The following is a 26,577-nucleotide window of genomic DNA, read 5'->3' as shown; positions in this document are numbered from 1 at the left end:
AGCAGAAGTTTGCCCAGCGGTTGCTATGGCTTCAGGGCAGGGCTGCGGTGAAATGCTCCAGTGAAATGCTCTGGTGCCTGCTGGGCCTGGCCTATGTACGTAACCGTGGCAACAGGGTGGGTGGGGGAAATGGGGCAGAAAGAAGGAAGCAGAAGCCCAGGCAGGGAGCAACAGGGTAGAAATTCACGTGCAGCTCAGCGGCCAGAGCAAGCCTCAGAGAAGGCACACTGGGGGTTTCACGTTCCTGCCCAGCACACCGGGCGTATGGCTCCCTCCTCCCCAGGGCTCATACCCTTAAACCACACATGCTCCCAGCGCCATCAGCAGCCTGCCTCAATCTAGGCCCCGTCACACTCTTCCTTCCGCCATTTACATGGCCTCGCTAGGAAATCCTCCCGGTCAAATGCAGTGACAGATGTGAAAGCACCTGTGAGCCTTAAAGCAACATATCGACCCTAAATTTTCTTCTCACCATCATGGTCCTTACTGTAATGGAATAACGGCAGAATATTCTCCCCTGGTGTCTCCCGGCATCACCCCCAGGCCCACCCCCAGGCCTCCCGCCTCTGGGGATTCCCAGCTCTTGTTGAACCCACGCATTTAATCCCGGGCAGGGTTCACAGGGCTGTCCCTACTCCTAGTCTTGGGGCGGCCTCCCCCAGACACGAGGACATTCATCCCAGGCCTTCTAGCAGATCAGATGAGACAAAGCCACAGGACATGCTCCTCCCCACCTCCCGGCACCCGACAGCTCCTCACAGCCAACGTGCCCACATCGGGTCTCTGGACAAATACCCATGAAGCAAATACGGGTCTCAGGGGAAGGTCGACGAGGGAATGTCCATTTCCCACGTGGGCCAGGCCCGGGGAAACCCACGGCAGGCGACTCCTGTTCAAGTAACCCTCCCTGATGTGTGTGCCGTGCACTACCCTTCCGGGAGCTGACTTTTCATGCCCATCACCCTCTGGCCTCACAGTGAGCCCAGGAGAGGCAGGATGAAACCAGTATGGCCCCTTCGCAGATGGGGAAACTGAGCCCCAGAAGGTCCTGAGAGTTAAGGCCGAGCCGCGGGCGGCCAGTCCTGTGCTCCTCTGCCAGCCCCGTCTGACTCTCTGTGAGCCGCAGGGCCTCAAACAGTAATAGCCTTCACTTCTGTCCAACTGTCTCTCCTCTCTAGCCCTGGACACAGACAGCGTAAGAGAAGGAAAGGGAACCAACCTGTGGACACTCTGTAAGTGGTATCTCCTCATTCTCACAATGACCTTCTCACATACTATTGTCCTATTTTACAGATGTGAAGACTGAGGCCCAGGGAGGCCAGGCAGGCACCCAAGGCATATAGACAGGTGGTTGGGACTCAGATTAGAACCTAGACATTTTGGTTTCACTCCCAGGCTCTTTCCCCACCACCAGATGCCTCTGAGAAAGTGTCCGGTAAGCTCATCCTGGCCATCAGCAGGCCTGGCATGTCTCTCCTTGTGGAAGAACCAAAGCAAAACCCAATCAGGCCTGGACGCTGCTTCTCTGCAGAGAACAAGCTCCTTGGGCAATGTGGCCAGGGTCCTGCTCAGCCCTGTTCTCGGACACAGCCCCTCCATTGGCCAGGACCCACCCAGCCTCAGGGTCGTCTGCCACACCTCATAGCAACTGCCCCGGAAATGAGTCTCCTGGCAACATCTGTGCCTAGTTGCCTGCGCCTCCTTGGAGGATGCTGTCATGTTCTACTTGGGCTGCTGTCCCCCACTCATTACCACCGGCTCTCGAGCGGTGCGTCCAGAGCCAAGAAAAAACAGGCTCTGTGATGTGTCCCATCCACGGAGCGGCCGGGGCCAGGCCCACGCCAGCCCCCGCTCCTGCTGCATCAGCCTGCAGCAGAAAGCGCCGATCTCCCCCCCCCCACCCCCCGCTGCCCGCCAGCGAGGGCGAGGCTCTCCCTCTCCTGAACGGAGCGTTCAGAGCTGGCAGGGCGATCAGACCCTTTACCGTCGCAGCCCGCAGCAGAGCAGGCCTCATGTGAGAGCAAACCAGGTGCCAAGAGCTGGAACAATCTGTGCTCGTCTGAGTCCCACATGGAACCAAGCCCAGGAAGCCCCCCCCCCCAACTCCTTTTTTTTTTTTTTTTTAACCAAATGGTGTCCTCAAACCAATTTTTTTTCTCCCAACCGGATATGAATCTAAATGTTTTCTAAAATGACTGAGTCAGAACCAAGTATTTATCAGGACAAAACAGACACGTGGTGAACACCCACAATGTACCAGGCACCTTCGTGCTCATTGTCTTACTTAATCAGCTCAAAGCCCTGCGAGAGAGGCTTTCTTAGCCCCATTTTACAGAAAACGGAGGATCAGGAAGGTAAGAAACCTACTCAGGCCACATAGGCTGTGGATGACAAATCCAGGGTTCAAATCGTGGATGTCTGACATTGGGTCTGGCAAACATTTAGTTTGTAAAGGCCACACACCACCCCCTCCCCCGCCCCATCACTCACCACCAGGCCTTTTCTGCCCTTTCACTTCCCAAGAGCCTGCCACCTGCAGCGGCTTTTCCAGCAGCTGAAGGAACAGGGACCCAGGATTCACTTTGCTGTCCCACATATTTTTATGCCCTAGATCTGTGGCCGGCAAACTGCGGCTCGCGAGCCACATGCGGCTCTTTGGCCCCTTGAGTGTGGCTCTTCCACAAAATACCACGGCCTGGGCGAGTCTATTTTGAAGAAGTGGCGTTAGAAGAAGTTTAAGTTTAAAAAATTTGGCTCTCAAAAGAAATTTCAATCATTGTACTTGGGCTCTGTTGACGAATGAGTTTGCAGACCACTGCCCAAGATCAGTGTGTTAGATTGCCGTGTCTCCTGGTCCCACGACTGTTTGAGAAAAAGCAGGCTGGTTTTGAGACATGGTTTTCAAAACCTAGACTATGCATTTGGGGTTCAGCAGATGGGGCAATTCCTTCTGATTTGGGGACCAGGCTTTCCCTCATGTCTATGGACACACACTCCACCGGTGGGAGTACGTGTGGGACAGGGGCTCTGACTGCACTGTTCGCCATGGCATCTCGGTGCTGAGCACAGCCCGCACGCTGCTCAAACAAGATCAGGTGGATGGGAGACGGCTGTGTGGGGTGGGTGGACTTTAAGATGCTCTTTTGGCCCCAAAGACTCAAAACTGGATCCAAAACACAACTCTTCAACCAGTTATAGCTCACATCCCTTGCGATTCTGTGGAAGCGTTTAAGACTTCTATTTACTTCTCGGAAGACAAGAGCTTACCCATTCGTTCTGATCACACTCAGTCAGACCAAAACAAAAACCATATCCAAGGCACCAGCCCCACACCCGACCCCATGCAGGCTACTCCTCTGAACTACAAGCCACAGAGCAGGGGCCGCGGTGCTCGGGAGACAGGTAGCCGCCCTGGCCTCGCGGTCCTGGAGGTGGAGAGCTGGGAGGACACCCCCTGGGTTGACTGCGCTGAAAGAGCGTTCGCTGCAGTATAATGAATCCAAGTAGCAGCCACAGCAGGCAGCTGCTGTTCTAGAGGTTTGACCCTGTCATCTGCAGGCAAACACAGCCAGCATCAAAGGGAGATGAGGAAAACCCTGCAGGGACACGGCAGGCCAGACTGAACCTCAGTCCCACGGAGGGGTCCCCGCAGGAGCCCGGGAGGCTCGCACAGTGACGCCCACACCTGCTGGAGGATGCTGCCTGCAGGGAGGGAGGGTGTGAAACGCGTACAAGAGAGAAGCCAGAGGCGGTCTGGTCACTCTGAGAAACAGCTCTGAGCCACAGCAACCGGCTCCAGATTCCAGGTGGAAAGTGCTCTGTAGATGAGACAACAAAGCGAAGTCCATTGCCAAAGCTCTCCCCAAAATGCTGAAGTTTCTAAATGTGTGACAGGCTGGGTGTGAGCAGGAGGAAACCAGCCAGCCAGCCCGCCCCGGAGGTGCCTCCTCCCGGCTGCAGTGCACTCGGCGGAGTCCGAGCACTTCCTCCGCTCTGCATGCTACAGGGAATTCCCAGGACACCGCTGGTCTGCAGGCCCGGAGCCCCTGAGTCTCCTGATCAAGCCAGCCAGCCAACAGCCTCTCAAAAAGGGGGGAGAGCTGGTTGGAGGGAAACCACACATTCAGGAAAATTCACCTTTAGCAAAGGTGGGCCACTTTTTAGCAAAAGGCATTCTTCATCTTATTTTAGGGCAGCTTGAGGTCCCAAAGACTTGAGGGTTTGGGGAGGAATAGCTTCACTGGGAAGGCATCTGAACTCTGGTCCTGGGCACCCAGAGCAAGCAGAAGCCACAGAAAATTCTTGGGGAGGCAAAGCCCAGCCTCGATCCCAGCCTGTGCTTTAGAAGCTACTTAGGGAAATAGTTGTGATTCAAATCTCAGTTGCAAGGATTATTAGTGTGACCTTGACCAAGACACATTCTTGTTCTGGACCTTACTTATCGCATCGTAAGATGGGACCATATCAGTATTACACTGAACCATGTGAAATGGTTCGTTTTCATGTAGCTCAATATAATGCCTACCTCTTGGAACCTGGCAGAGAAAGGACCTAAGAAATGTTCACTTTCACCTTTGACCTTCCACCTGCGGACCACACTGTAACCCTCAGCATAGGAAGGTGACCGTAACAACCCATGTTCCCTGAGAGAAGTGACTTCAGTGCGATTCGCCTGAGGGAGCAGGTGGTGAGATAACTGAGGTGTGTGTAGGGGACAGAGAGAGGGTGCTGGTCTATGTCTGAGGTTCCATAATTAGAAACTGGGGTTCAGTCTGTGGTTAGAGTGAGGGTCCTTTTTTCCTGTGAACAGTATACTATTCTCCAATGAAAATCAGATCTGGCACTTGGTACTTCTAGCTTCGCATCGGACTCACCAGCTAGATGCCCCCTCCCTGCAGCAACCACATGCCCCCTCACAGGACCACACCCTGGCCAGTTTGCACTCAGATTCAAATAGCCACGCCCCTTCACAGAGCTCTTAAATCCCAACGGAGCTGACTGAGGAAGAATACAATCTCTTGCCCCCTCGTCCAGCGTCCCTCCTTCTGTCTATTTGCCAGAAGACCTGTTGAGCCGGAGGTAACCCACTGACCGAAGTTCTCTAAACCAGCCCCGGCACCGCACGGTCCCAGGTCCCCAAAGGAACACCTGTATCTGGCTGTTCAGGAATCCAGCCCAGAAGGTCTTAGTTTTTTAAACTCCACTTCCACACCCTGCTCTCAGATGCATCATTTTTAAAAATCTAGTTCTCAACCCGGGGTCCCCAGCTCACAGGCTCTGAGGGGCCCCTCAATGAGATGCTGTGTTGACGGCATCTCCACACCTGGCTCCTGCTGCTCCTGCCCACCCCTCCCCCACCTCCCTTGGACCCCCACATCCATCATCTCACCACTTCCTGGACCACCCAACTATACCTCTCCCCTTTGCTGAGCCTCCAAACCCTGGCGTGTGTGTGTGTGTGTGTGTGCACACGCACATGTGTGCATGCGTACGTTCGCATGTGTGTGTGCTGTCTCCCTGCCTAGGGCAGGGATGGGGCTCATAAAAAAATCTGAAAAGCACCTCACATGTGCTGTCCCGCACACCGTAGTCCCCCATTGCCTTAATTTCCCACACACACAGACACTGGTACCTGGGATATTTTAGTAGTTAGTTCACGTATTGCCCATCCCTCACTAGAATGTCAGTTCCACGAGGGCAGGGACTTTTCTCCGTTTTGTTTGCTGGTGCAACTCTGGCATCTAGCACGTGGCCTGACACAAACTAGATGACGCCCGAGAAATAGTTTTGTGAACAAGTAAATTCTTTTTACAGGCACGTTGTAACTAACTTCTGGGAGTTACTTTTATTTTATAGGTGAGGAAACTGAGGCTCAGAGAGGTTAGGCGGTTTGCCCAGGGGCCTCAGCTAATGAGTGGCAGAGCTGGAACTTGAAGCCAGGCCATCTGCATGCTCCTCCCACTCCCTTCCCCAGCACAGAGCTGCTGGATGCAGACAGCTGACGTGCTGATACCCATCCTTTGTAATCCCAGAAGAGGTGGGTGGGGACTGGTTAGCTCAGGCCCTACTCATTTGGGGGCAGGACGCAGGACCCCAAGTGCAGCCTTATGCACCTGACCCAAACCTTGTGCACCTCACCCCTGTGGGGGTGGGGTGGGATGGGGGTAGATCTAAGAATCCCGCTTCAGGGACGACCCTGGGAGGCCAGGACCCGGTGGCCTGTGCCTGAGCCCCGCAGTCCTCAGCCGCAGGGGCAGGCCTGGAGCTTACCATGGACTCGCTGATGAGGAGCAACAGGAGGGCTTCCTCAATGTTGTCCTTCGGGCAGTAGAGGCTGAAAGACACAAGAGGTGCGTGGCTCCAGCCCGGCCCTCACACGGTGCCGCTGGCCCGTCGTCTGCCCCGCGTCTGCACCAGCCCCGGTAAGGTGACCCTCTCCTGCATAATTCACAGGCACTGGAGCCACCTGCAGCGCTGGCTCGCGCCCCGGAGTTATGGATCTGAAATGCTGGGTGGCGCCAGCCTGGAAATACTGTGGATGCTCCTGGGGAAATGGCCCTTCCAGCGCCTAGCACTGTGTGAGGAGGCTGGGGCGAGGGGTCTGCCAGCTGGTCACAGACCCCACCGTCCATTACTGGCACAAACGAGAGAGATGGGATATTAAGTAAGACAATTAGGAAGGCAGGTGTTCCCCAAATAATCTGTGTGGCCTTTGGATGCTCTATAGGAGTCTCCTGCCAACCCCCACTCGAGACGTGCCTTGTCTAGGCTACGTGGCTCCTGCTGACACTGAAGAGCCTGCCTGGCAGTGAGCTGGGTGGCGGCTGGAGTGCATGGGGCAGAGAGAAAGGCGGCCAGCGGGGCCGAAGCCTGGGCGTGAGACTGGCGTGGTCCAGCAGGGCCAGAGCTTACTTGTCTCCTTCGTAGAGGTGAGGCTTGCGCAGGGCTTGCATGATGAAGGAATTCTCCTCTTTATTCATGAACTCGGGCAGAGGCTGGGACAGGGGGCTCCAGTAGCACTCCTCACTCAGGGAGTGCAGCAGGACCCCCGCCAGGTGCTTGGCCGCCACCTGGCAGAGAGGGCGGGGTCAGGCCCAGGCACAGGTCGCTCTCCCCTGATGTGGCCAGAGTGCCCTCCACCCGCCTCCCAGCCTTGCCAAGTGCAGCCCCCCCAGGAGGCCCACCATTCCACTCCCAGGAGCCCCTCCGGCACGGCAGGTGGCGAGCCAGCGTCCTTTCTGTTGGCCTTTGATGGCTCCTACTTAATCTTTTTTCCTCTCTCCCTCCTAGACAAGAGGTGCATTTCCCCCTTCTCCTGACCCCATGGGGGCCTAGCACAGCTCTGAGTACCCACAGGCCCTTGCAGACTGGCCTGCCTCTCTCCAGGCCTGCATAATCACCCTATCAGCCTTAGCCCGCCCAGTCAGCCCTCTGTGCCTTAAAATAATTTTCAAGCTTTTAAAAGTGTGACCCATAGTAAAAAAATAAATAAATAAATACATTTGACATTGCAAAGCCATGGCACAGTCAGCTAGCTCTCTCTACCAAATACCTTTCTGATATTTGACCAAACATTCTATAGTGAAAAGCTGCTCTGGCTCTGATACGGGGTGAATGAAAGGCAGGCCTGAATTGGGGCAGCAAAGCAGAGTCAAGGTTATTTACTAAGATCAAAGATCCCTAAGAATTAGCCCACCACCTTGCTAGGGTATGGTGCCAGCCGGCTTCACCTCTGACCCACGGCTTGGGGCCATCTGCAGTGTGATGAGAAGGCTGCTGTGACTGACTGACAATGGGTGCCATGGGTACTGATGGGAGAGAAGTATGCATGCGACACATTGCCATCCCTGATGCCCACCAGGACTTCTGCTGTCTCCCACTGAACTTGACCCCTGGGTAAACCAGCTACAGCCAGCACCCAGCACCCAGCCCTGGGGTCCCCTCCATGTTACCACTTTGAAGTTCTGAGTTGCTTTGGTCTCCACAGTCCGTAGCACCTCCCGGAGCTCTCTCATGCCTTTCACGATGTTCCTAGTGGGAAGACAGCACGGCCAGGGTCAGAACCAGCCTCGTCCCCCCAAAGACATCCTCATCAAACCTGCAGACACTAGGAGCCTGCCTGAGTTCCATTTGAAAACCCTCAATAATTGGAATGGAAGGTCAGAGTTGTAACACTAGCACCCCAGATGGCCAGGACATCACCCATCAAAGAACAGGGGGATCCTTCTCTCCAGGTCCCCTGAAACTCAGGCTTGCAGTTTGCGAACCAGAAGGGGACCAAGATCAAGTGTTTCAAACAAGATGTTATTCTGGCCCAAGAGCTTTGGGCTGGCGTCAAACTTTCTGACTTGAGTTGGTTTCAAATCCTCTATCTTTACTCTCCGCATCTGGCCAACACTGGAACCCACCCTCACCTCTCAGTCCCTTCTACAGGGCCCAGACTGGCTTGCATCACCCCGGGCCCACAAAACTCACTACCTTGGCCAGCCTCACCCCTTCCAGTCAGCCCTCTGTGCCTTGAAATAATTTCCAAGCTTTTAGAAGTGTGACCCATGGTAAAAAATACATTTGACATGGCAACCAGGATATATACACTTTCCTTACATTCAAATGAAGCAAGTTTCTTGACATCATCTGCCTCTACTACATGCAATCCACTCCGATATTTCTATTTTATGTCTCCCTTATTCCCCTTTTTAAGTAAAGTTTGCCGAGGCCCACTAAATAGATCTTGCAACCCACCAATGGGTGTGGCCTGCAGTTTGAAAAACTATTTCCACTGTCCCTCCAAGAGTCTACCCAACATGCAAGAGTCTTGTTCCTCCCCAGGCTGGCCCCTTTGTTGGCGCCCTCAGTGCTTAGAGGTCTTCAGCTGTTGAGTCTGCCCCTTGCCCTCTTGCATCTCATCTCCCACCACTCAAGTCCTTTCTGAATGACCGACCGCAGTTCCCTGCATCATGTCTCTGCACCGGCTCCTCACACTGCCTTAAACAGCCATTCCCGTATTTATCCTTTAAAAACCCTTTCCAATATCACTTCCTTCTTGCAGCCTTCCCAGGTCCCTCACCATGCTGTGTCACTCTTGCACCTTGTTCATCCCTCTTCTGAAGCAAGCACGACACTTTTTGGTCATTTACTGCTTACAGGCTGACCTCCCGTGCCCTGAACTCCTGCCGTGCTCCTGAAGCTCAGCCCCAGCACAGCCCCTGGGCTTAGCATGTGCTCAGTCAACATCTGCGGGTACTCTTCTCATTTATGCTAGGGGTTCCCTGGATCATAGCACACAAGGGGAAGCAGAGGCTGATGGGCCAGAAAATAGGGGGAAAAAATATCACAGAGGGTGAAAAAGCCAAAGGGGGCAGCCAGGAGAGTCACACACGTCCCTCCTGCAACCTTCATACATGGAGCAGATTCCTGGGGGCTTTGGGGCCTGGAGCCATAAAAGGACAGATTTGTAGATCAAGTCCCTGCCTTCTGGGGCCTCTGGTTTCACACAAACAAGTTCCAAACATGCAAACCACCAACACTACAAACACAGGCCCTTGTCTGTAAAGCTGAGAATAGAGACTAAGACCTGTGGGATGGAGTCAGAGTCACAGTGACCTTCCCTAGCCTTCCCAGACCTTCTGAAGAACTGGGCGGGGCAGGCAGGACAGGGCACCATAGCGTCCTTAGAAACAGTTCAAGTATGGACGCTACTCCCGATGGCCAAGAGGCCCAGGAAGGCAGGCTCACCTCTGTGGGCCGTGCATGGTCTCCTCTATAAAGTCAGCCCTTCAGTTTGGACCAGCATCTCCCAGGCTTGTGTTATCTGTATGCTGCATTTACAATTTCTGCTACTAGCTGCATACCATCAGAGTTATTATCCATGTAATACTTTTCTTTATATCTTCTTTTTATTTCAGTAGTTATCTTACCTAAATAAAAAATACCCGAAATCATGGATTTGGTGTGCTAGTTATTTTTTATTTTTTTTCTAACAGATATTAAATACAGAAGTACTTTTTAAAAGTTGGTGTATCACCTAAAACCACCTGTGTATTGCTAGAGCTATTCATCCCATACTTTGAGAAACCACAGTTTAGACCATAGGTTCTTAAAGTGTGGTCCCTGAACCAGCAGCATCGGCATCCTAGAAACTTTTTAGAAAAACAAATTCTGAGATCCCCCACTCCAGCCCAGCAATTTGGGTTTTATCAAATCTCCAGAGGGTTCCGATGGACACTGAGATCTGAGAACCACTGGTTTAGATGACCCCCCTCAGTGTCTTCCCATTCTCCTATGCTATGAAGCCAGGTTCCAGAGACACAACCAGACATGGAAACCACAGCTTGGAAGCCAGATCCTAAATCTTGGGAAGGAAGGCATTGAGTCCTAGTCTCCCCATCTCTAGGAGGAAGATTCCTCATTTGCTGTCAGGAAGATGAACATATGAGAAGCCTCAAGCAAACCCAGGCAGGTGGTAGAAGGTCACTAAATATTAGTTATTTTCCTTTCCCCTTCTAATTTGGGTCCTAAAGATCACATTACTTATAACTTAATTTGCCACATTATTTTGCATGGGCTCTCAGGAGCTAATAGTAGGGGGAAGGAAGCAAGTGTCTGAAGAGATCCTCTAGCTTTGTGTCCATCTTACTCACACCGCCCCCGTCCCCCACCCCGAAACAGGGGACGTAAGAACAGGATTCCCTGGTCACACCAGAGACAGATAGGCTGGGAGCCCCCATGACTTCAACAGGAAGAATCGGCAGGTAGCCCTTCGATGCCACTGAGACCACGGCCTTAGGGAGGACCCCCGCGCCGGACAGCAGGCCACCACCAGGAGAGAGGAAACAGACAGACTGCATGAGCTCCCAGAGAGAGGAAATGGCTGGCTGGCGAGTCTGCCAGAGAATTCTGTCCTGGCAGCTGGGCCAAATGGCCATTGGCTGAGGTGGGGCTGGATCCTGGGACCTGTGGGTGATTTTCCACTCTGTGGGCTACCTGCCAGCCTCCTCCCTGGCAGCCTGGCCCAGGTTGAAACCAGGAGGCCAGAGCCAAGAGGGACTGTGGCCCCTTCTTTCCACTCTAGCGCAAGGACTGTCCTCCCTCCGCCTTTAGTCCCTACATCATCAGCACTGAAGGGTGCTCCCAGACCCTCGGGGGACACGGGCATCACCTGGGGGCTTGGGAGAAATGCAGGTCTCAGAGTCCCTGCTCCCCCGAACACACACACAGGCAAGGAGTTAGAACTGCATTTTAACAAGATCCTATGTTCAAAAAATTGTGTATTTTTACCATTCTCAAATCTGTAAGGGCTTTTGGTATCAAAATAAATTCCCAGGAATTCTTTAGCTAAGGAAATAATCACCCTCAGGCATCTTTTGGGGAAAGCCCACATTTTATTAAATGCATATAGAGAAAACCCAACACATGGGTTCCAGCGGCCAGGACTGCACAGGGAGAGATTCGGGCTCCTAGCTGGCGCTGACCTGTTGAGGTGCTGGGAGCACCCCTCAGCTCACCCCCTCCGGGAAACGAGAAACCAGAGGAGGTTTGTCCCACCAGCCTGAGCAATCCTGCCCCAAAGTCTCAGGCTGCCCGCGTCAGGGAGAGCTGGGGCTTTTGCGAGCCTCGTGAGAGGCCAGCTTGAAAGATCTCTTTGTTCTGTCTCTCACGCTGACCTTTCTGAGCAAAGCTGCCACTTTTCACAATATCCAAACAGGGTCTCAAACAAACCCTGGCCCAGAATCAGGCTGCACGTGGAGAAGCCAGGAAGCCACTGATTCCAACTCCAGGAAAGCAGGAGGACGTGTGAACGCTGGGAGAGGTCAAGGAAACAGCTCAGGGAGGCCTCCAGTGGGCCTTGCGGGAGGCGGCACGCTCCCCGGGTCCCCTGTCAGGAGCAGGCAGCAGTGCGGGTTTTTCCAAGTGCATCAGCTCCTTCCGTTTTCACGGCTTTTATAAGGTGGCTGAGGCAGGCTTTGCTATCCCAGGACCAGCACAGTGCTTGGCACACAGAAAGTCAATGTGGAATAAATAGCCCCATTTCCCAACAGGAACATGAAAGCCTGGGCGATACCTGCCTTTCCAGGCTGCCACTTACCCAAGCGGAGAGGCAGGCTTACCACAGGCACCACGATGTTCAGCTTTTACTGCCTTTGCACTAAAAAGACCCTGAGAAAGACACCTTTCCTTCCCAGCCATTAGAACTCCAAGACTCACAGGACTCAACTAACCAAATCTTTGCAAAGTGCCTGGTCACCAGGCCTGTTCTCAACAGGCACCTCACAGGTACTGGTGGGATGAACTTAGAGAGTGCCTGAGCATCACACGCACGGCTCCTGTACTCTTGATGTATTCAGAGCTTAGCAAACTGTTTTGCATACAGTAGGGGATACACACACACACACACACACACACACACACACATTTTTTTTTGGGGGGGGGGTGTTGGTTTGATTTGAAACAGAGACTAAAACAGTGCCTGGAATTTATGGCTGAATGAAACCTGTTCAGACACTAGTGCATACGACCCTGGCCAGAAGTCCCGTCTCAGGGCTGGAACTACAAACTGTATACGACAGGTTTCCGCTCAAAGACTCAGAAGAGCACAGATAGCTGGCAGATCCCAACAGCAGGAGGGTTGAATCCGGAGGCAAGGTCAGGTGAAGTTCAAAGGTTATCAAGCTGTTCACGCCCATCACAGACCCACCCACACCATCAGTTTTAAAAACTAAAGCTCCGCTCTTCACCCCCAGCCCCAGAAAGAGGCTGCGACACTCCCTGTGGGGCACTGAGGAGGTCCAGGCAAGGGGCTCTCTCCTTCTAGTGAGGTGGGGGAGGGGGGGGAGAGGGCTAACAATAAGCAGGATGTGCATTCAGAGGCTGGAAGAGCGTGCTCTCCCCAGCAGGACGCAGAGGTCTCCCTGTGCCCCAAAATGGGACACAGACCACCAAGAGGTTCTCCTGGGCTTTGCTCTGGAGTGATTCCTCCTTACAGTGATATGCTCCCCCCCCCCTGCCCCCCCTCCTCTCCAGCACTGCAGATACTGGATGGCTGCTGAGAATAAGACAAAATGATGCTGACTGAACACAACCCTCACAGGGTCATGAAAAAGCAGGCTGGGTTTTCTAAGGTGCCTCCTCATAACCATCTGCAGCCCTAACTGCCTTAGTTGCTTCTCAACTCAGCACCTACTTGACAAGGTGAAGCGTGCACACACACACACACACACACACACACACACACACAGCAAAAGGGGAGAGTGCTTTCATAATGCTGAACAACCTGCCAAGCTCCTGGGAACTCCCTTGGAAAACACACTCCCTTCTCTATTGTTTGGTTTTTGTATAATGAGCACATGTAGCTTTAATAATTAAAAAAAATTTTTTTAAAGAACATGCCCAAGACATAGCCCACCTGGTTGAACACACAGGGTGGGCCTAAGCTCACTCCCAGCCCTGAGCCAAGAATGGGCTCTGCAGGGCTAGGCAGAAGGAAGAAAAAAGAACCACCCCAAAGAGAAATGGCCCCTTGCTCACTTGGAGGAAAAGAGCTAACTGGGCTCATGTTCTTATTCTTGGGAGATGCCCAGAGACTTGGTCCTCGTGGTCAAGGCCAGGGAGGGACAGTCAGCTTCCAGGGCATTGTATTGCCCCAGCTCCCCTGCTGCCTCACCCCCTGGAGCTACTTCCTGCAAAGGAAAACCAAGCCTCCCCCGCAGCCAGGGCCCCGGGCCCAGCTACCACTACCCCCCCACCCCCTTCCCAAGAACATGCCAGGAAGGTGCCCCCTCCTGGCAGCTGGCATTCTCAGAACTGCCTGGGGCGAGGCTCCAACCAGAGTCCACGGCTGCCCTCTGGTGGCCATGAGGGGAGTCGATTGCCAGGCATCTCAGACCCTGCCCTTTGGGAGGGGGACTCCCAATTCTTGATGGTCCTTTCAAGCCAGCACTTACAGTTCCAGGTCAATTAGGCTCTGTGTCACCAGCCACAGAGCAAGGGCAGGAGTCATCTGGGGAATTAACTGCTGGATCAATAGGGCAAGGCCCCTCGAAAAAATTAATGTCCCTCAGACACACTGAACGAGTAACCGGGCAGCTCGAGGGAGGCCCCGGCTTCACCGAAGCTCAGAATAAAAGTGCTGTCTGCAGCCCAAGCAGATGTCACCCCCTCTGCACAGTGGAGAACACCACACCCTTTAAGTTATGTCAAATCCCCGAGGGAGGGACAGGGCTGGATCCTGGGAACGGGCACTGCTGTGGCCATCTGGTCTCGGGGGCAGAGCGCTCAATTCTCAGCTCGGTTCGCCCCAGGCCCAGGTGGGAATGAGCTCTGGCTCTCTGAGGCCCACCCAGAAGCAGGTCCCGCCATCTCTCCTGTCCCTTAGGCCCTAAGGAACCTCTTCTAGTACCCACGCTGCGCCTGGTTCCTGGCTCCACTCCACTGGCCCCGGGAAGAACTGTGCCCTAGGAGTCCACCCTGCCCAGCAGCGCCCCCACCTCCCTGCCTTTCCTCCCTAGCACACTGCGTGGGCTGGCGACTACTGTTGGCTCCTTCACTGTTGACTCCCACTGGGATGTGAGCTCCATAGGAGGGACCTGGTCCTGTTCCCGGCTCCAATCCCAAGTCAGGCGGGGTGCCTGGCACCCCGTGGCTCTTCTCTGGGCTTTCTTACCTTAGCCCCACCCCCCTACTGGGCCATGACCCCTCTGGATGCACCCCCCCCCCCCCCCCGCCAAGAATCCAGCAAGTGGGGGTGAATATAACCAGCAGGAAATGGCCTGGAGCACACACACCCCCTTTTTTTTTTTTTTAAACAAAGTATGTTTTGTTTTTTAAATTTTTTTTTTTATTGTTTTCAGAAAGGGAGAGGGAGAGGTAGGGGGTGCTAACAATAAGCAGGCTGTGCATTCAGAGGCTGGAAGAGCGTGTTCTCCCCAGCAGGACGCAGAGGTCTCCCTGTGCCCCAAAATGTGACACAGATCACCAAGATAGAAACATCAATGATGAGAGAGGATCATTGATTGGCTGCCTCCTGCACACCCCACATTGGGGATGGAGCCCACAACCCGGGCATGTGCCCTGACTGGGAATTGAACCCTGACCTCCTGGTTCATAGGTCGATGCTCAACCACTGGGCCACACCGTCCTGGAGCCCTTTAAAGGACTTTTCAGAGCTGCCCTGGAGGAGAAGACTCAATGTGGGTATCTGGGACCCAATCTCCCCCTGACCTTGTGCTTCTCACACCTTAGGCTAAGACACTGGTTCTCGACTGGGGGTGATTTTGTCCCCCCACCTCCACCCCAGGACATCTGTCAATGTCTGGAGACATTTTTTGGTTGTTACACTTTGGGGTGAGGCAGGCAGGTACTGGTATCTAACAGGTGGAGGCAGGGATGCCACTAACACATTAAGGACAGGCCTCCTCAGACCCAGGTCAGCACCAGACCTGCTGGCAACACCACCTGTTAGCCCTGTGGCTTCACCTCCTTTCTTCAGGAAAACGGGGATTTATTAGTGCCCACTTCACAGCATGCTGCCTGGCATGCAGAAAGTACTGAACAATTATTAGCTACTCCTGAGAAGAAAGGTGTGAAGAAATAATGAAAGCCCAGCTGGGCACAGGGCTGGGACCTCTGCTTTTACATATCTGTCACACTCTGGGGCCGCCTCTGAGTGGGATGTGGCCCCAGGAAACCAGAAGTTTGGGCTGTTCCCTTGGAAAGAAACAATGATTCAATTTCCATTCCTCTTTATTAGGGAGGCGCCAGAGGATGGGGGGGTGGGGGGGGGAGACGGGGCACGGGGAGGCGTCAGCATCCTGATTCTAAGGACTTAGTTTGTGCTTCAGGAGGAAAAGAGTTTGAAAGGAGGGGAGCAGAGTGACAGGAACAGAAAAGTAACTGAAATTACTTGGGGTTTCCTGGAGGGTGATGGCTGGTTAATGCCTCTGCCCACTGCTGGCAACACACACATGCACACGTGCACGCACACAGGCACACACAGCCTGAGCGTGCAGAACGTAGAAGACAGGGGAGGAAACGGGTCACTCCGAGGAGGGTGTGGGACCCGCTAAAGGAAGAGGAGCCACCCCCTCGGGGAATGGAGACTCGGGGCCTGAGAGGCAGTGAGAGTCCCGGTCAGCATACCAAGAATCAGCCCAGAGACTGGGACCCTCATCGGGTCCTCCTGTCCTTCTCCCCCACACCCCACAGGCTGCCCCTCCTCACTCCAAACTGGAAAGGGCATGGCTTTCCAGGCCACTCAGACCTGAAGTTGAAATCCCAGTGGGTGAGGTCAGGCAAGCTACCCAACCTCTTTGAGCCTTTGTCCCCTCGCAAGTGAAGTAGGGTCACACGACCTTGTGCAGATCACGTGGTCCAGCCTGGCACACAGCAGGTGCTCGGAACTTGCTGGTCTTCTCCCCCCTTCCCTCCTGGCCACCCTGGCGTTCACCCTAACCTCATCGCGCCTGCAGAAAACGCAATGTGGGGAAGGGAAGCAGGCAGCCCTGAGGGGTGGGCCTCAGCGGAGAGGGAGTTAACTGTAATGCCTCCGGTGCTCAAGGGATCTTTTCATTCCCTCCCTCTTCGGGACCCTCACACAGAAGCTCCCTGTTAGAGAGGGGGGAAGCAGAGCTGGAGGAATGATGGAGGGGACAGAGGAACTTGCTCAGGGACATCGCTGGCTTCCATCTCCCAGGTCCTGTCCTGAAGTCCTCGAGATGGTGAGGGCGCCCACCAAACTCTTCGAACCAGATGCTGGGACCACACCCACCAAGCTTGAGCACACTCAGGGGAACAAATGCTAGGCTGTGAGCAGCAGGGTCTTATTAACCCCAGGGCTTCTGCTGAAGACAGGGTAGCCTAGGGGTTAGGAGTGTCAGACGGGAACTGCATACATAATCCTGGCTCCACACATGACCATCATTTATGTTCTCTGTGCCTCGGCTTCCCACCTGTGAAACGGGGATGCTAATAATAGCACCTACCTCAGGGGGCTGTTGGGAAATTAAATATACATGCAAGCAAAGCACGTAAGTACCTGGAACAAAGTCAGCACTTCATAAGTGCCATGTGCCAGTGTAATGAATAGTTGTTGAATGAATGAATGAATGAATGAACCAAGGGGACAGAACACTGAACTCAGAACTGTCCCCTCCCACAAAACTGACTCTACGGGGCTCCCGTGCAGAAGGAGAAGGGCACCCCTTCGACAAGAGGCCTCGGGAGTGAGGGCTTCTTAAACGCGGAGCAGGCGTCACTCAGCAAACTCTTTTCTATAAAGGGCCAGAGAGTAAGTATTTTAGGTTTTGCATTACAGGGTCTCCATCTCAACTGCCCAGCTCTGTGGGTGAGAAAATATGTAAATACTGGGTGTGGCTACGTTCCAATAAAACTTTATTTGCAAAAACAGGTTGCAGAGGTTCAGCAGCCCCTTCTCCCAAATCTCTGCCGAGAGGGACTGAGGGCGGCATCTCTTCGTGTCCCCCATTCATCCCTGAGCTGCCACTGCTGACTAGAGATCCCCCGGGGGAGGGGCCATGCAGTCTCCAGCGAGAGGGAGGCAGCCAGGCCCAGCCGCTGGGGCCGCAAAAACAGGAACCAGCCCTCTGGGCCACCGTCTCTCTGAAACTGAAGCGAAATGACTTTACCCAACACCTGAGGTGCCAGTGAACGCTCCAGACGGACACCTGCTGCCCAGTGCCCGGTCCTCCGCTCTCTCCCTTCCACAGAGGCCCGGCTCTCCCCGAAACATGTGCAGGCTTTATTGCTCCTGAATCTCGGCCCTTCCCCACTCTGAACAGCTTGATGTGACAAATGTGAGCAGCCCCACGGGTCCCCTCCACAGCACACACACAGAGCGGAGGGAGGCCAGACTAAACGCCGCTGCCGTCATGAGCCCCCGGCCCAGAGAAAAACTTCTGCGTCCCACTCGGCTGCCGGCGACCTACCCCTTCTTCAGGTTCGTCACGTAAGCGCTCTGCAGGGCAGCTTCCAGGAAGTAGGTGAGCTCATAGTCCACGGGGGGAGAGCCTTTCAGGTGCCGCGATGCGGTGTTATTCGTCACCTGGGAAGGGAGCAGAGAGAAAGCCACGGTCGCCAAGTTCTGAGGGTCAGCCCAGGCAGGCACAGTCGGCCCCGGGACCACCCCATGGGAACGTGGTGCAATTCTCAGACCAAATCCAACCCAACCTGCTTTAATTGACAATATGTCTATAGCACTCTCCCCCCACCCAAATGCCGGATGCCACGACAGCCCTACAAAGCTGGCTTTGTCTGCATTTGACAGATGAGGTAACCGAGGCTCAGAGAGCGCCTAAAGTCACAAAGCTGGCATGTACCCAACCTCAAACTCAGGTGTGGCCAGCTACCGATTCCAGGCTATCTCTGCTACTTATTGGTCCATTCATTCAACAAACACCTGAGTGCCTCCCATATGCCAGGCCCCCCACTGTCCCTGTCAAACAATCACGAAACATCCAAAGAGCCCAAGGGCAGGCCCCCCAGGTTCCAGAAAAGCTGAGGAACAATTATGTTATTAACTGAGCTGTCCTTATTAACTGGGCTCAAGCCTCTCAGACCCACCACGATTGGCCTGCCTTCGTGATGCCACTTCCCTTCTCTGATCCAATAAAAATATCGACGAGCCAGCCGCCTTATTTTTCAGAAATCAAAAAGATTTAAGAGAAGTTCTCAGCTCCCCAGAGGTGGGGGCTGGGTCTTCCGGAGGAACACAGCATTTCCGAGAATGCACAGGGTTCTCTGACTGGCCCTCCCTCAACGCCAGGTAACCAGCGCCCGGGTCTGCCCACCGCCACCTGGCGCCGATTCCAGGCCTGAGCACCGCTGCAGCTCATCACCTTAATCTCCTTTTTAAAGTCCAAAGTCTAGGCTTCTGGCTGAATGAGAGACTCTTCTTTTCCATGAACGTTTCCTCCAAACCCCATGCCATTCAAACGTGAAGAGCACCTAAAACGCTGCTGGCTAGCAGTGATCCGCGCAACTTCACGAGGTCAATTCGACCCCTCGGGTCTCCCCCAGGACCTCTGCCAGGGAATGCACTTGGTCCTGCCTCTGCTGGCGCCTCAATCGCTGCTCCTTTCCTCCCGAAGTCCAATCGAGGAGAGGGACTCTGGGGCAGTGCCTCTCACCTGGGTTGGGGGAGTGGGGGTGTGACTCAACGAAAAATGGCTGCTGGCATCCGGTGGGTATAGGCCAGAGATGCTGCTCAACATTTTATAAAATGCAGCCCCACAACCAAGAATTATCCGGCCCCAAGTGTCAGGAGTGCTGAGACTGAGCCCCAGGAGGACTCCGCCGAAAAGCTCCATCACAAAACACACAGGTGCTGGGTTGACATCTTGACATTTGCCCGAGTAGGTGAGTGAGATTCAAGGGTCTCCTGGGCTCGAAGACTCTCAGCTCATAACCACCTCCTCCTCCTGCAGGATGCCTGCAGGACGCCAATCCTCACCTACTCCGCCATCGCACCTGCTGTCTAAAAGCATGTCTTTGGAGGCGTGCAAGGCCCATTTTTCTAATTTGAGATGTAGGTTCTCCATAGAGGGCAGCTATGAACCCGGTGCTGTAATTCCCAGCTCACCTTCTCCAATTCCTGCAGGAACACCTGAGCGATCCAGGAGGCCCTCTCGAAGCAGGTGATCACTTCCTCCTCCCTCTCAGTCATGCGGTGGCGGGAAGCGATGGAGTTGGGGAGGCGTTCCAGGGACAGGCCTGTGGGAGGAGGAGAGTACCTCAAACCTGCCCTGCTCAGGCCCCCCTGACTCTAGGTCCTTCCCACGGGGCCCGGGGTGGGCTCCACCGAGGAGACCTAGGCTCTGGAGCAGCCAGCGGGAGGCGGAGGTCCGCGGAGGGGAAGAGTGGGGGCTAAGCAATGGTGGTATTAGCAGCAGCTGGGATCAAGCGGTGGGCAGACAGCAGGCACCCATGCCCCACATGGGGAACCACACTGTGACACCCCCACATCCTACTCCTACCTATGCTTCCAGACCAACCTCTCCAGGAACCATTCCCGACCCTCCTCCCGGTTACTGGAAGAAAACATCCACACCCCCAGGCACCCTGCATTGTAGAGTGGTTATTTATGCCAGCTCCTCTCCCCCAGGAGCTGAGAGCTCCATGTGGACAAATGTGATTCTCTTTGGACGTCCACAATCCCCAGCACACGGCGGATGCTCGATGCTCGAGTTACACAGCATTTTACAGGCCCCTCTCCTGTGGAACCAGTTTCTATCTCGCCTAAGCGATCTGCTCCCAAGTCTTAGGGGCTGAGAGTGGATGCACATCGGCTGGTTGTGCCTCCACTTCCCATTCTTTCAACAGCAGCACCTCGCTTCCCCTTTGAGCACCCCTCCTGCAGTCTCAGCCTGCGTGGTTCAAGGGTGATGACCCCACTCCACCTCCAGGGCAGCTCATAAGCCGGGCTGACCCACCCTCAGGGCCACAGTCAGTGGCTAAGGAGGAGCACCCGGCCCAGTCTGAGCCGAGAAAGAACCAATCCTGGAAAAGTGCCTCTCTCCACTGACTTGGTAAGCTGGGAAGAGGTCAGGCCGGAAATGCCGGGGAGAGCCTGCTTGCACATGAAGCTGCACGGCGTGAATGCAGTTAACACGGCTGAGCTGCACACTGAACAACGGTTAGTATGTTCTTGTTGTTGTTTTTAGTTTACTGATTTTTAGAGAGAGAGGAAGGGAGAGGGAGAGAGAGAGAGAAACATCCATCAACTGCCTCCTGCATGCCCCCTGCCAGGGGATTGAGCCCGAAACCAGGGCATGTGCCCTGACTGGGAATCGGAACCTTTGACCTTTTGGTGCACCGGATGACACCCAACCAACTGAGCCACACTGGCCAGGGCGGTGGTAAATTTTATGTTATGTGTTCTTTACCACAATTAAACACTTTTTAAAATTAAAATAAAAGCAGAGTGCTACAGCAAAGCAAAACAAAAAAACCCAAAATCCCAAAACAAAAAAATCTAAGAAGCCACGAAGGGAAAGCACTGTTGTACTTGCTGGAAGTGACTATGGTAAGGGAAAACGACGATATTTGTATCCATGTTTTTAAGACAGGAAAGATTGAATAAACTTAGTCATGAAAGAAAATCAATGATGCCTACGCAGAGTAAAGGTGAGATATAATGGCAAAGAGCTGGTTCTCAAAGACACTATTTGAGCATCTTGCTTGAAAGCTCTACCCCCTGAAACTTATAAACCTCCCCTCACCCCAACCTCTTTTTGAGTCAAAGTCAGTTTAAATTGTGTTTTTGTCACTTGTAACTCGCACAGACCCGACTGGAGGGGGCTGTCCTAGACTGCCGGTTCCCGATGGGCAGAACCCAGTCTCTCTCATCTTCGTGCCCCACACAGTACTTGACATGTACTGGGTGCTCAAGATGGACTGATGGAAGGAACTAAGAACAGAATCCTCAGCTCCCTCCCCACATCTGACTGATAACCATGCCCTCCCCTCCCTTCTCTGACTACCTACCTCTCAAGAGGATGCCACATCAGCCTCCTAGCCGGCCTCCCTGCCTCCAGTCTCCCTCTCATCCATCCTGCACACGGCTCCCGGGGCGATCCTGCCAGGTTTACTTACAGCCCTCCAGGAGTGCCCACTGCTACAGACTGAAGTCCAACCTCCTAACGCTGCTTTCCAGGACCTCCCAGATCCATCCCTGCCACCTCTCCAGCCTTGCCTCCCGCCATATGCTGTAGATCGGGTATTATGTCCCCCGCAAATCCATATGTTGATGGTATTGGGGTCTTTGGGAGGTGATTAGGTCCTGAGGGTGAACCCCTCACTAATGGGATAGGGCCCTTATAAAAGAGGCCCCAGAGAGCTCCCTCCCTCCTTCCTCCACGTGAGCAAACAGGGAAAGTTGGCAGCCTACAACCTGGAAGAGGGCTCGCACCAGAACCCGAACATGCTGGTGCACTGATCTCGGACTTCCAGCCTCCAGAACTGTGAGAAGTCAATGTCTGTGGCATATAAGCCTGTGGTACCTGTTATAGCAGCCTGAGCTGTCTCATCCACCATAACTGCCTCGTCCACATCCAGCCTCCTGCACCCAACTGCTGACCCTGCTCAAGTTGCTCCCTCTGCCTAGAATGCACCCCCCCCCCCATCCACCCCAAATTACCTCTCCCCTTCTGCCCCACTGAGTCTCCTCTATGATGCCCCTCCCAACATACCTGGTATAACCAACCATTTCCTTTCTGGATCTCGGTCTGTACTTGACACATACCTGCCCCGCCATTTCTTACACGTATTTGTTCACACATTTGCCCAGCCAGCCTGTAGGCTCCTTAAAGGCATCGACCTTACCACATTCACCTCTCCACAACCTGGCACACAGTAGGTGCTTGGCAAGCACTGGCTGGCTGAAGAAACAGCAAGCCTGATCATGGCTGACAAAGCACAAAGTGCTCTGCCAGTAAAAGGTGAGGAATTATTATTGTTTTCTTGGCTCCATCCCAACTCTTATGGATCCCGTGACCTTGCCCTCTGCCTGGCTGGGGTGTGAGCAGGTCTGAAGGTCGGGCTGCCTCGGCCTAGGGGGAGGCCCTTGCTCAACACAAAAACTCAGTTACTTGTGTCCCTGAGTGTCAACTGCTTCCTGCCAAAGACTCACAGTCATTTCAGCTCCTCACTGGAGAGGACTGAAGGGGGAGGAGAAATAGAGGGAGCAGTGGAGGAGCCGCAGAAAGAAGGCAGAAGGCGGCCCCACTGCTCACTGCCCGTGCTGGCCCAGCCCCTGCTCCTCAGTCATGTGGCCTGTCTGCCCGGCAGGAAGGTGGGGCAAACATGCAAGCTGTCCCGAGACCTAGCCTGGGAGACCAACTGCAGATGGCAGGAGGGCACCGCCAACGCCAGGAGGCGGCGTGGACCTGTTTTAACACAGCCACCCTGTCCCCCAGCCCGAGATGTGCCGCTGGCTGGTTCCCCCTCCTGCCCCCACTCTGGGCCCTGAACTGGGACAGACGATGCCAGTGGCCTGGCAGGTTCAGGCTGCCGGTCCCAAGCCGGCAGTTGAGGGGTCGCTGCAAAGCAGTGAATTTCGTAACGTCTGTCTGTGGGGCCTCCTGTGCTTCATGTTTCCTTCTGCTCCCAATTCTCCGAGAATTCTGAATCCTATTGTCCTTGAATGCTCACAGCAAAACCACCTCCTCTCTGAAACCTTCTTCGGCCTCTCAACCTTAAACCAGCGGAACGTTTTAGCTGCATCTCCTTGTGTGCGCCTTTGTCCTACATGGTCACCATCCTCTCTGCCCGTTTCTGATTGATCTTTGCACCCAGCGAGAGCAGCACCTGGCACTGAGTGAGTGGGTGGGAGCGCAGATGAACAAACACACACACTCATGCTGAGTATAGAGCCCAGTGGGTTTCTCCCTCTCCATTCCAAAACTAGCTCTTGCAGAACTCCTAAACAAATGGTTTTTACAATGGAATACTACTCAGAAATAAACAAAAAGACAAACTCCTGATATACATACAACATAGACGAATCTCTCAGAAATTATATTGTCAGAAGGAGCCAGATCAAAAGGTACATGGTGTATTATTTCAGTTAAATAATGCTCAAAAAGGGGAAAAAATTAATCTATATTAACAGAAATCAACCAATCACTGCCTGGCGTGAGGAGAGGACCAACTGGGAAAAGGCGAGGAACTTCCTGGGGTGATGGAAACTGCCTTTGTCTTTATTGGGGTGTTTGTTACAAGGGTATTTACACTTGTCCAACTCATCACATTATACACTTAAGATCTGTGCCCCTTCCTGTATGACAATTTACCTAAAATTAATGGATGCACGCCTTTCCTAAGGAAGCAGCTGTGATTCCGGGGAACCGAAGGATGAGAGCAGAGGGGCGCGGTCAGTGAGGTGGTCTCTGGGAAATAATTTCCAACATGCAGGGGACAGAAGCTTCCTGGAGCTGGCAACGGCTTTTCCCAACCAGGGTCCCCGTTCCGCCCATAAAGAGAGGCTTCTTTACCTTCTATTTGCTCTTTGATTCATAAAAAGGTCCATTTTCCTGCCCTCAAACATCTGATAGAAAAAATGTGCTGGGGACTCCAGCTCGTGGGTTCCCCTTCGCCCTCCGCCTTTGAGCGCTTCTGCCCAAGTGGCCGGACTCCAACACCAGATCCAGATGGAGGTGGGCTGCTCCAGCGCCACCAGGCCCCGAGTTGTAACGTAGGCTTGTCAATCAGATAGGAAGCCAGGGCCGGAGGTGCCAGGCACTGCCTCCCGATTCCCACTGGCAGAAAACACCCAGCTCTCCCAGCCAAGGGCGGGCCCTGGTGGAGAGGAGTGCTTGCTTTCTTCATTAACTTTCGGTTTGGATGCAGCTGATCCTGGTACAGCCTGGGGCTCAGCACCCAGGCTGGTGGCAGCCTCTCCAGCCTGGGATGACTCATCACATCCCAGACAGCTGCCCTTCCAAGAAGCCCCACCCTGGGGGCCCTGGGCCTGGCTGCAGAGGTGGAGAGCACAATGCTTCCTCTGCCGCGGAACTTTCCACACGGGCGGACCCCCTCCCTCCCGCCCACCCAGCAGATCCAGCAGCACAGGGCACCCACAGAGGGCGAAGCCGAGTGTGGGACTCCTGGGCTGGGTGGGGAGAGGAAAAAATGCAAGCCGCTGCCTCAGCCCTTAGGGAGGAAGCCTCAAGGCCAGGTAGGGAAGAACCCTCATAAATCACACACAAAAGTGGGCAACTGTGGGAACGTAAAATGGTTCGGCCGCTGCGGAAAAACAGCCCTGCAGTTCCTCAAAAAATTAAAAATAGAATTATTGTATGACTTGGCAACTCCACTTCTGGGTATTTATACCCCCCAAAACTGAAAGGAAGGTCCAGAAGAGACATCTGTACACCCATATTCATAGCAGCATTATTCATAACAGCCAAAAGGTGTCCATCGGTGGACAAAAAAAATGAGATTTAACCTACAGGATCAATAATGGAATAAGTTTGCTACGCTACAAAAGATCCTTACACTGAAATGCTTGCTATAACAGCCACTTTAAGTAGTGATGTCGATGTGTACTGGAAACTGTTTCATAAAAATATTAACTTTAAAAAATATGTCTGGCTGGTGTGGCTCAGTGATTGAGCATCGACCCATGAACCAGGAGGTCACGGTTCGGTTCCCGGTCAGGGCACATGCCCAGGTTGCAGGCTCAACTCCCAGTAGGGGGTTGTGCAGGAGGCAGCTGGTCGATTATTCTCATCCTTGATGTTTCTACCTTTCTCCCTTCCTCTCTGAAATCAATAAAAATATATTAAAAATATGATTTATAAACTCATTTATTGTTTAAACACATATAAACCAATAGTAAAAAACTGGAAAACAATGGCAGGATAGATCTCAAAATGTTTACAGAGATCCAAGTTTCCCCAAACACAAAATGGGATTACATATTAGCAATGCCTACCTCCTAGGGCGCTGTGAAAATTAGAGTAGATGGCATTATAACGAGCAGCACCTGTGCTGCCAGAAAACCTTTTCAAGTGATGCTCACATGACCTCTCAGGCAGGGGTTAGCTCTTCCCTAGAACGACACAGGACCAATCAAACTCGGGGCGAAGAGATTCCTTCCACCACCGCTCAGCTAGAAGTGGCAGAGTCCAGACTAGATCCAGGTCTCTGGCTTCAATTCTGTCTGCTCGCTCGGCCCAGACGCCACGTGTCTTTCCTTACCCTCAAGTTAGTCAGAGGTTCCAAATCGCAGGCTGCTGGCCAGCCCAGGTGTAGCTGACGGCTGAGTTAGTGATAGCTGTCTACCCTAGTGCTGAAGCTGGTTTCTCAAATGCACCCCTCAAAGCCCTGCTCACACTCCACACCCCCACCGACTACTCTCCGGGTTGGCCTCCCACAACGAGGAAAGGGCTGCCAGCAGAAGGTGTGGGGCAAGCACATCGACTCCCCCCGCCCCTCCAGCCCCAGGGTGTCCCCTCCTGGGAGCCTGTCTGCCGTGTTGACCTGCAGCCCAGAAAGACACTCTATGAAGGCTTAGTGTACACACAGTTCACACACCCGCCTCCTTACGAGATGCCCCAACAGCGGCCTGCTCATGCCTCTCCACCCGGGAGGGAGGCCAGGCTCCCACTCCATGGACCGCACTCTGGGGCCAGGACTGCAGAACCAAAAGTGCTGACCTCCCTCCCCGCAGGGCAAACAGCCCACGCCCCTCTGAGAAGGAAACCAAAATAAACAGCTAATTCCTGCCATTCCAGGACTAAAAAAAACAAAACCAGAATCACATATGTCACCATATTCTGCCCTAGGGGACGCCTGGTGCTCTTTCTTTTCTCTTTAAAAGTTTTAATAAGCCACAAAATCCCAGGTGAGGGCAGAATGGCTGGGGATGTATTGACTAAAAGAGAACAGAAATAAATCTTGTGGGGTGAGAAGAGTATTTGCAAATTGTAGGGAGTGGTTATAGGGTTAAGCCTCGGACTGACCTGCTGGCAAAGCCAGCAAACAAGTCGCAGCTTAGAGGGCACAGCCCTCTTAGCATAATTAAACTTGACTTTATGACGCTCCCTAGATCCTTCCTGGGTAGCT

The 26,577-nt window shown here is 53.6% G+C and overlaps 1 protein-coding gene across 3 annotated transcripts in view; it reads right to left on the bottom strand.

Moving 5' to 3' along the window:
- The window catches only part of TTC7A (tetratricopeptide repeat domain 7A), a 106,150-nt gene that overhangs the window by 58,249 nt on the left and 21,324 nt on the right, over positions 1–26,577 (bottom strand). For all 3 annotated transcript variants that reach the window (XM_079791691.1, XM_079791692.1, XM_079791693.1), the window contains exons 4-8: positions 19,592–19,722; positions 17,940–18,055; positions 7,953–8,031; positions 6,913–7,070; positions 6,271–6,334 (exon numbers count right to left, since the gene is read on the bottom strand). In XM_079791691.1, the coding sequence (XP_079647817.1) occupies positions 6,271–6,334; positions 6,913–7,070; positions 7,953–8,031; positions 17,940–18,055; positions 19,592–19,722 (548 nt within the window). The remainder of the gene's footprint in view (positions 1–6,270; positions 6,335–6,912; positions 7,071–7,952; positions 8,032–17,939; positions 18,056–19,591; positions 19,723–26,577) is intronic.

The sequence above is a fragment of the Cnephaeus nilssonii genome, assembly GCF_951640355.1.
Source record: "Cnephaeus nilssonii genome assembly, chromosome: 15".
NCBI classification, from domain to species: domain Eukaryota; kingdom Metazoa; phylum Chordata; class Mammalia; order Chiroptera; family Vespertilionidae; genus Cnephaeus; species Cnephaeus nilssonii.
The sequence above is the reverse complement of the archived record's forward strand: the minus strand, read 5'-3'. Positions and strand labels throughout refer to the sequence as shown.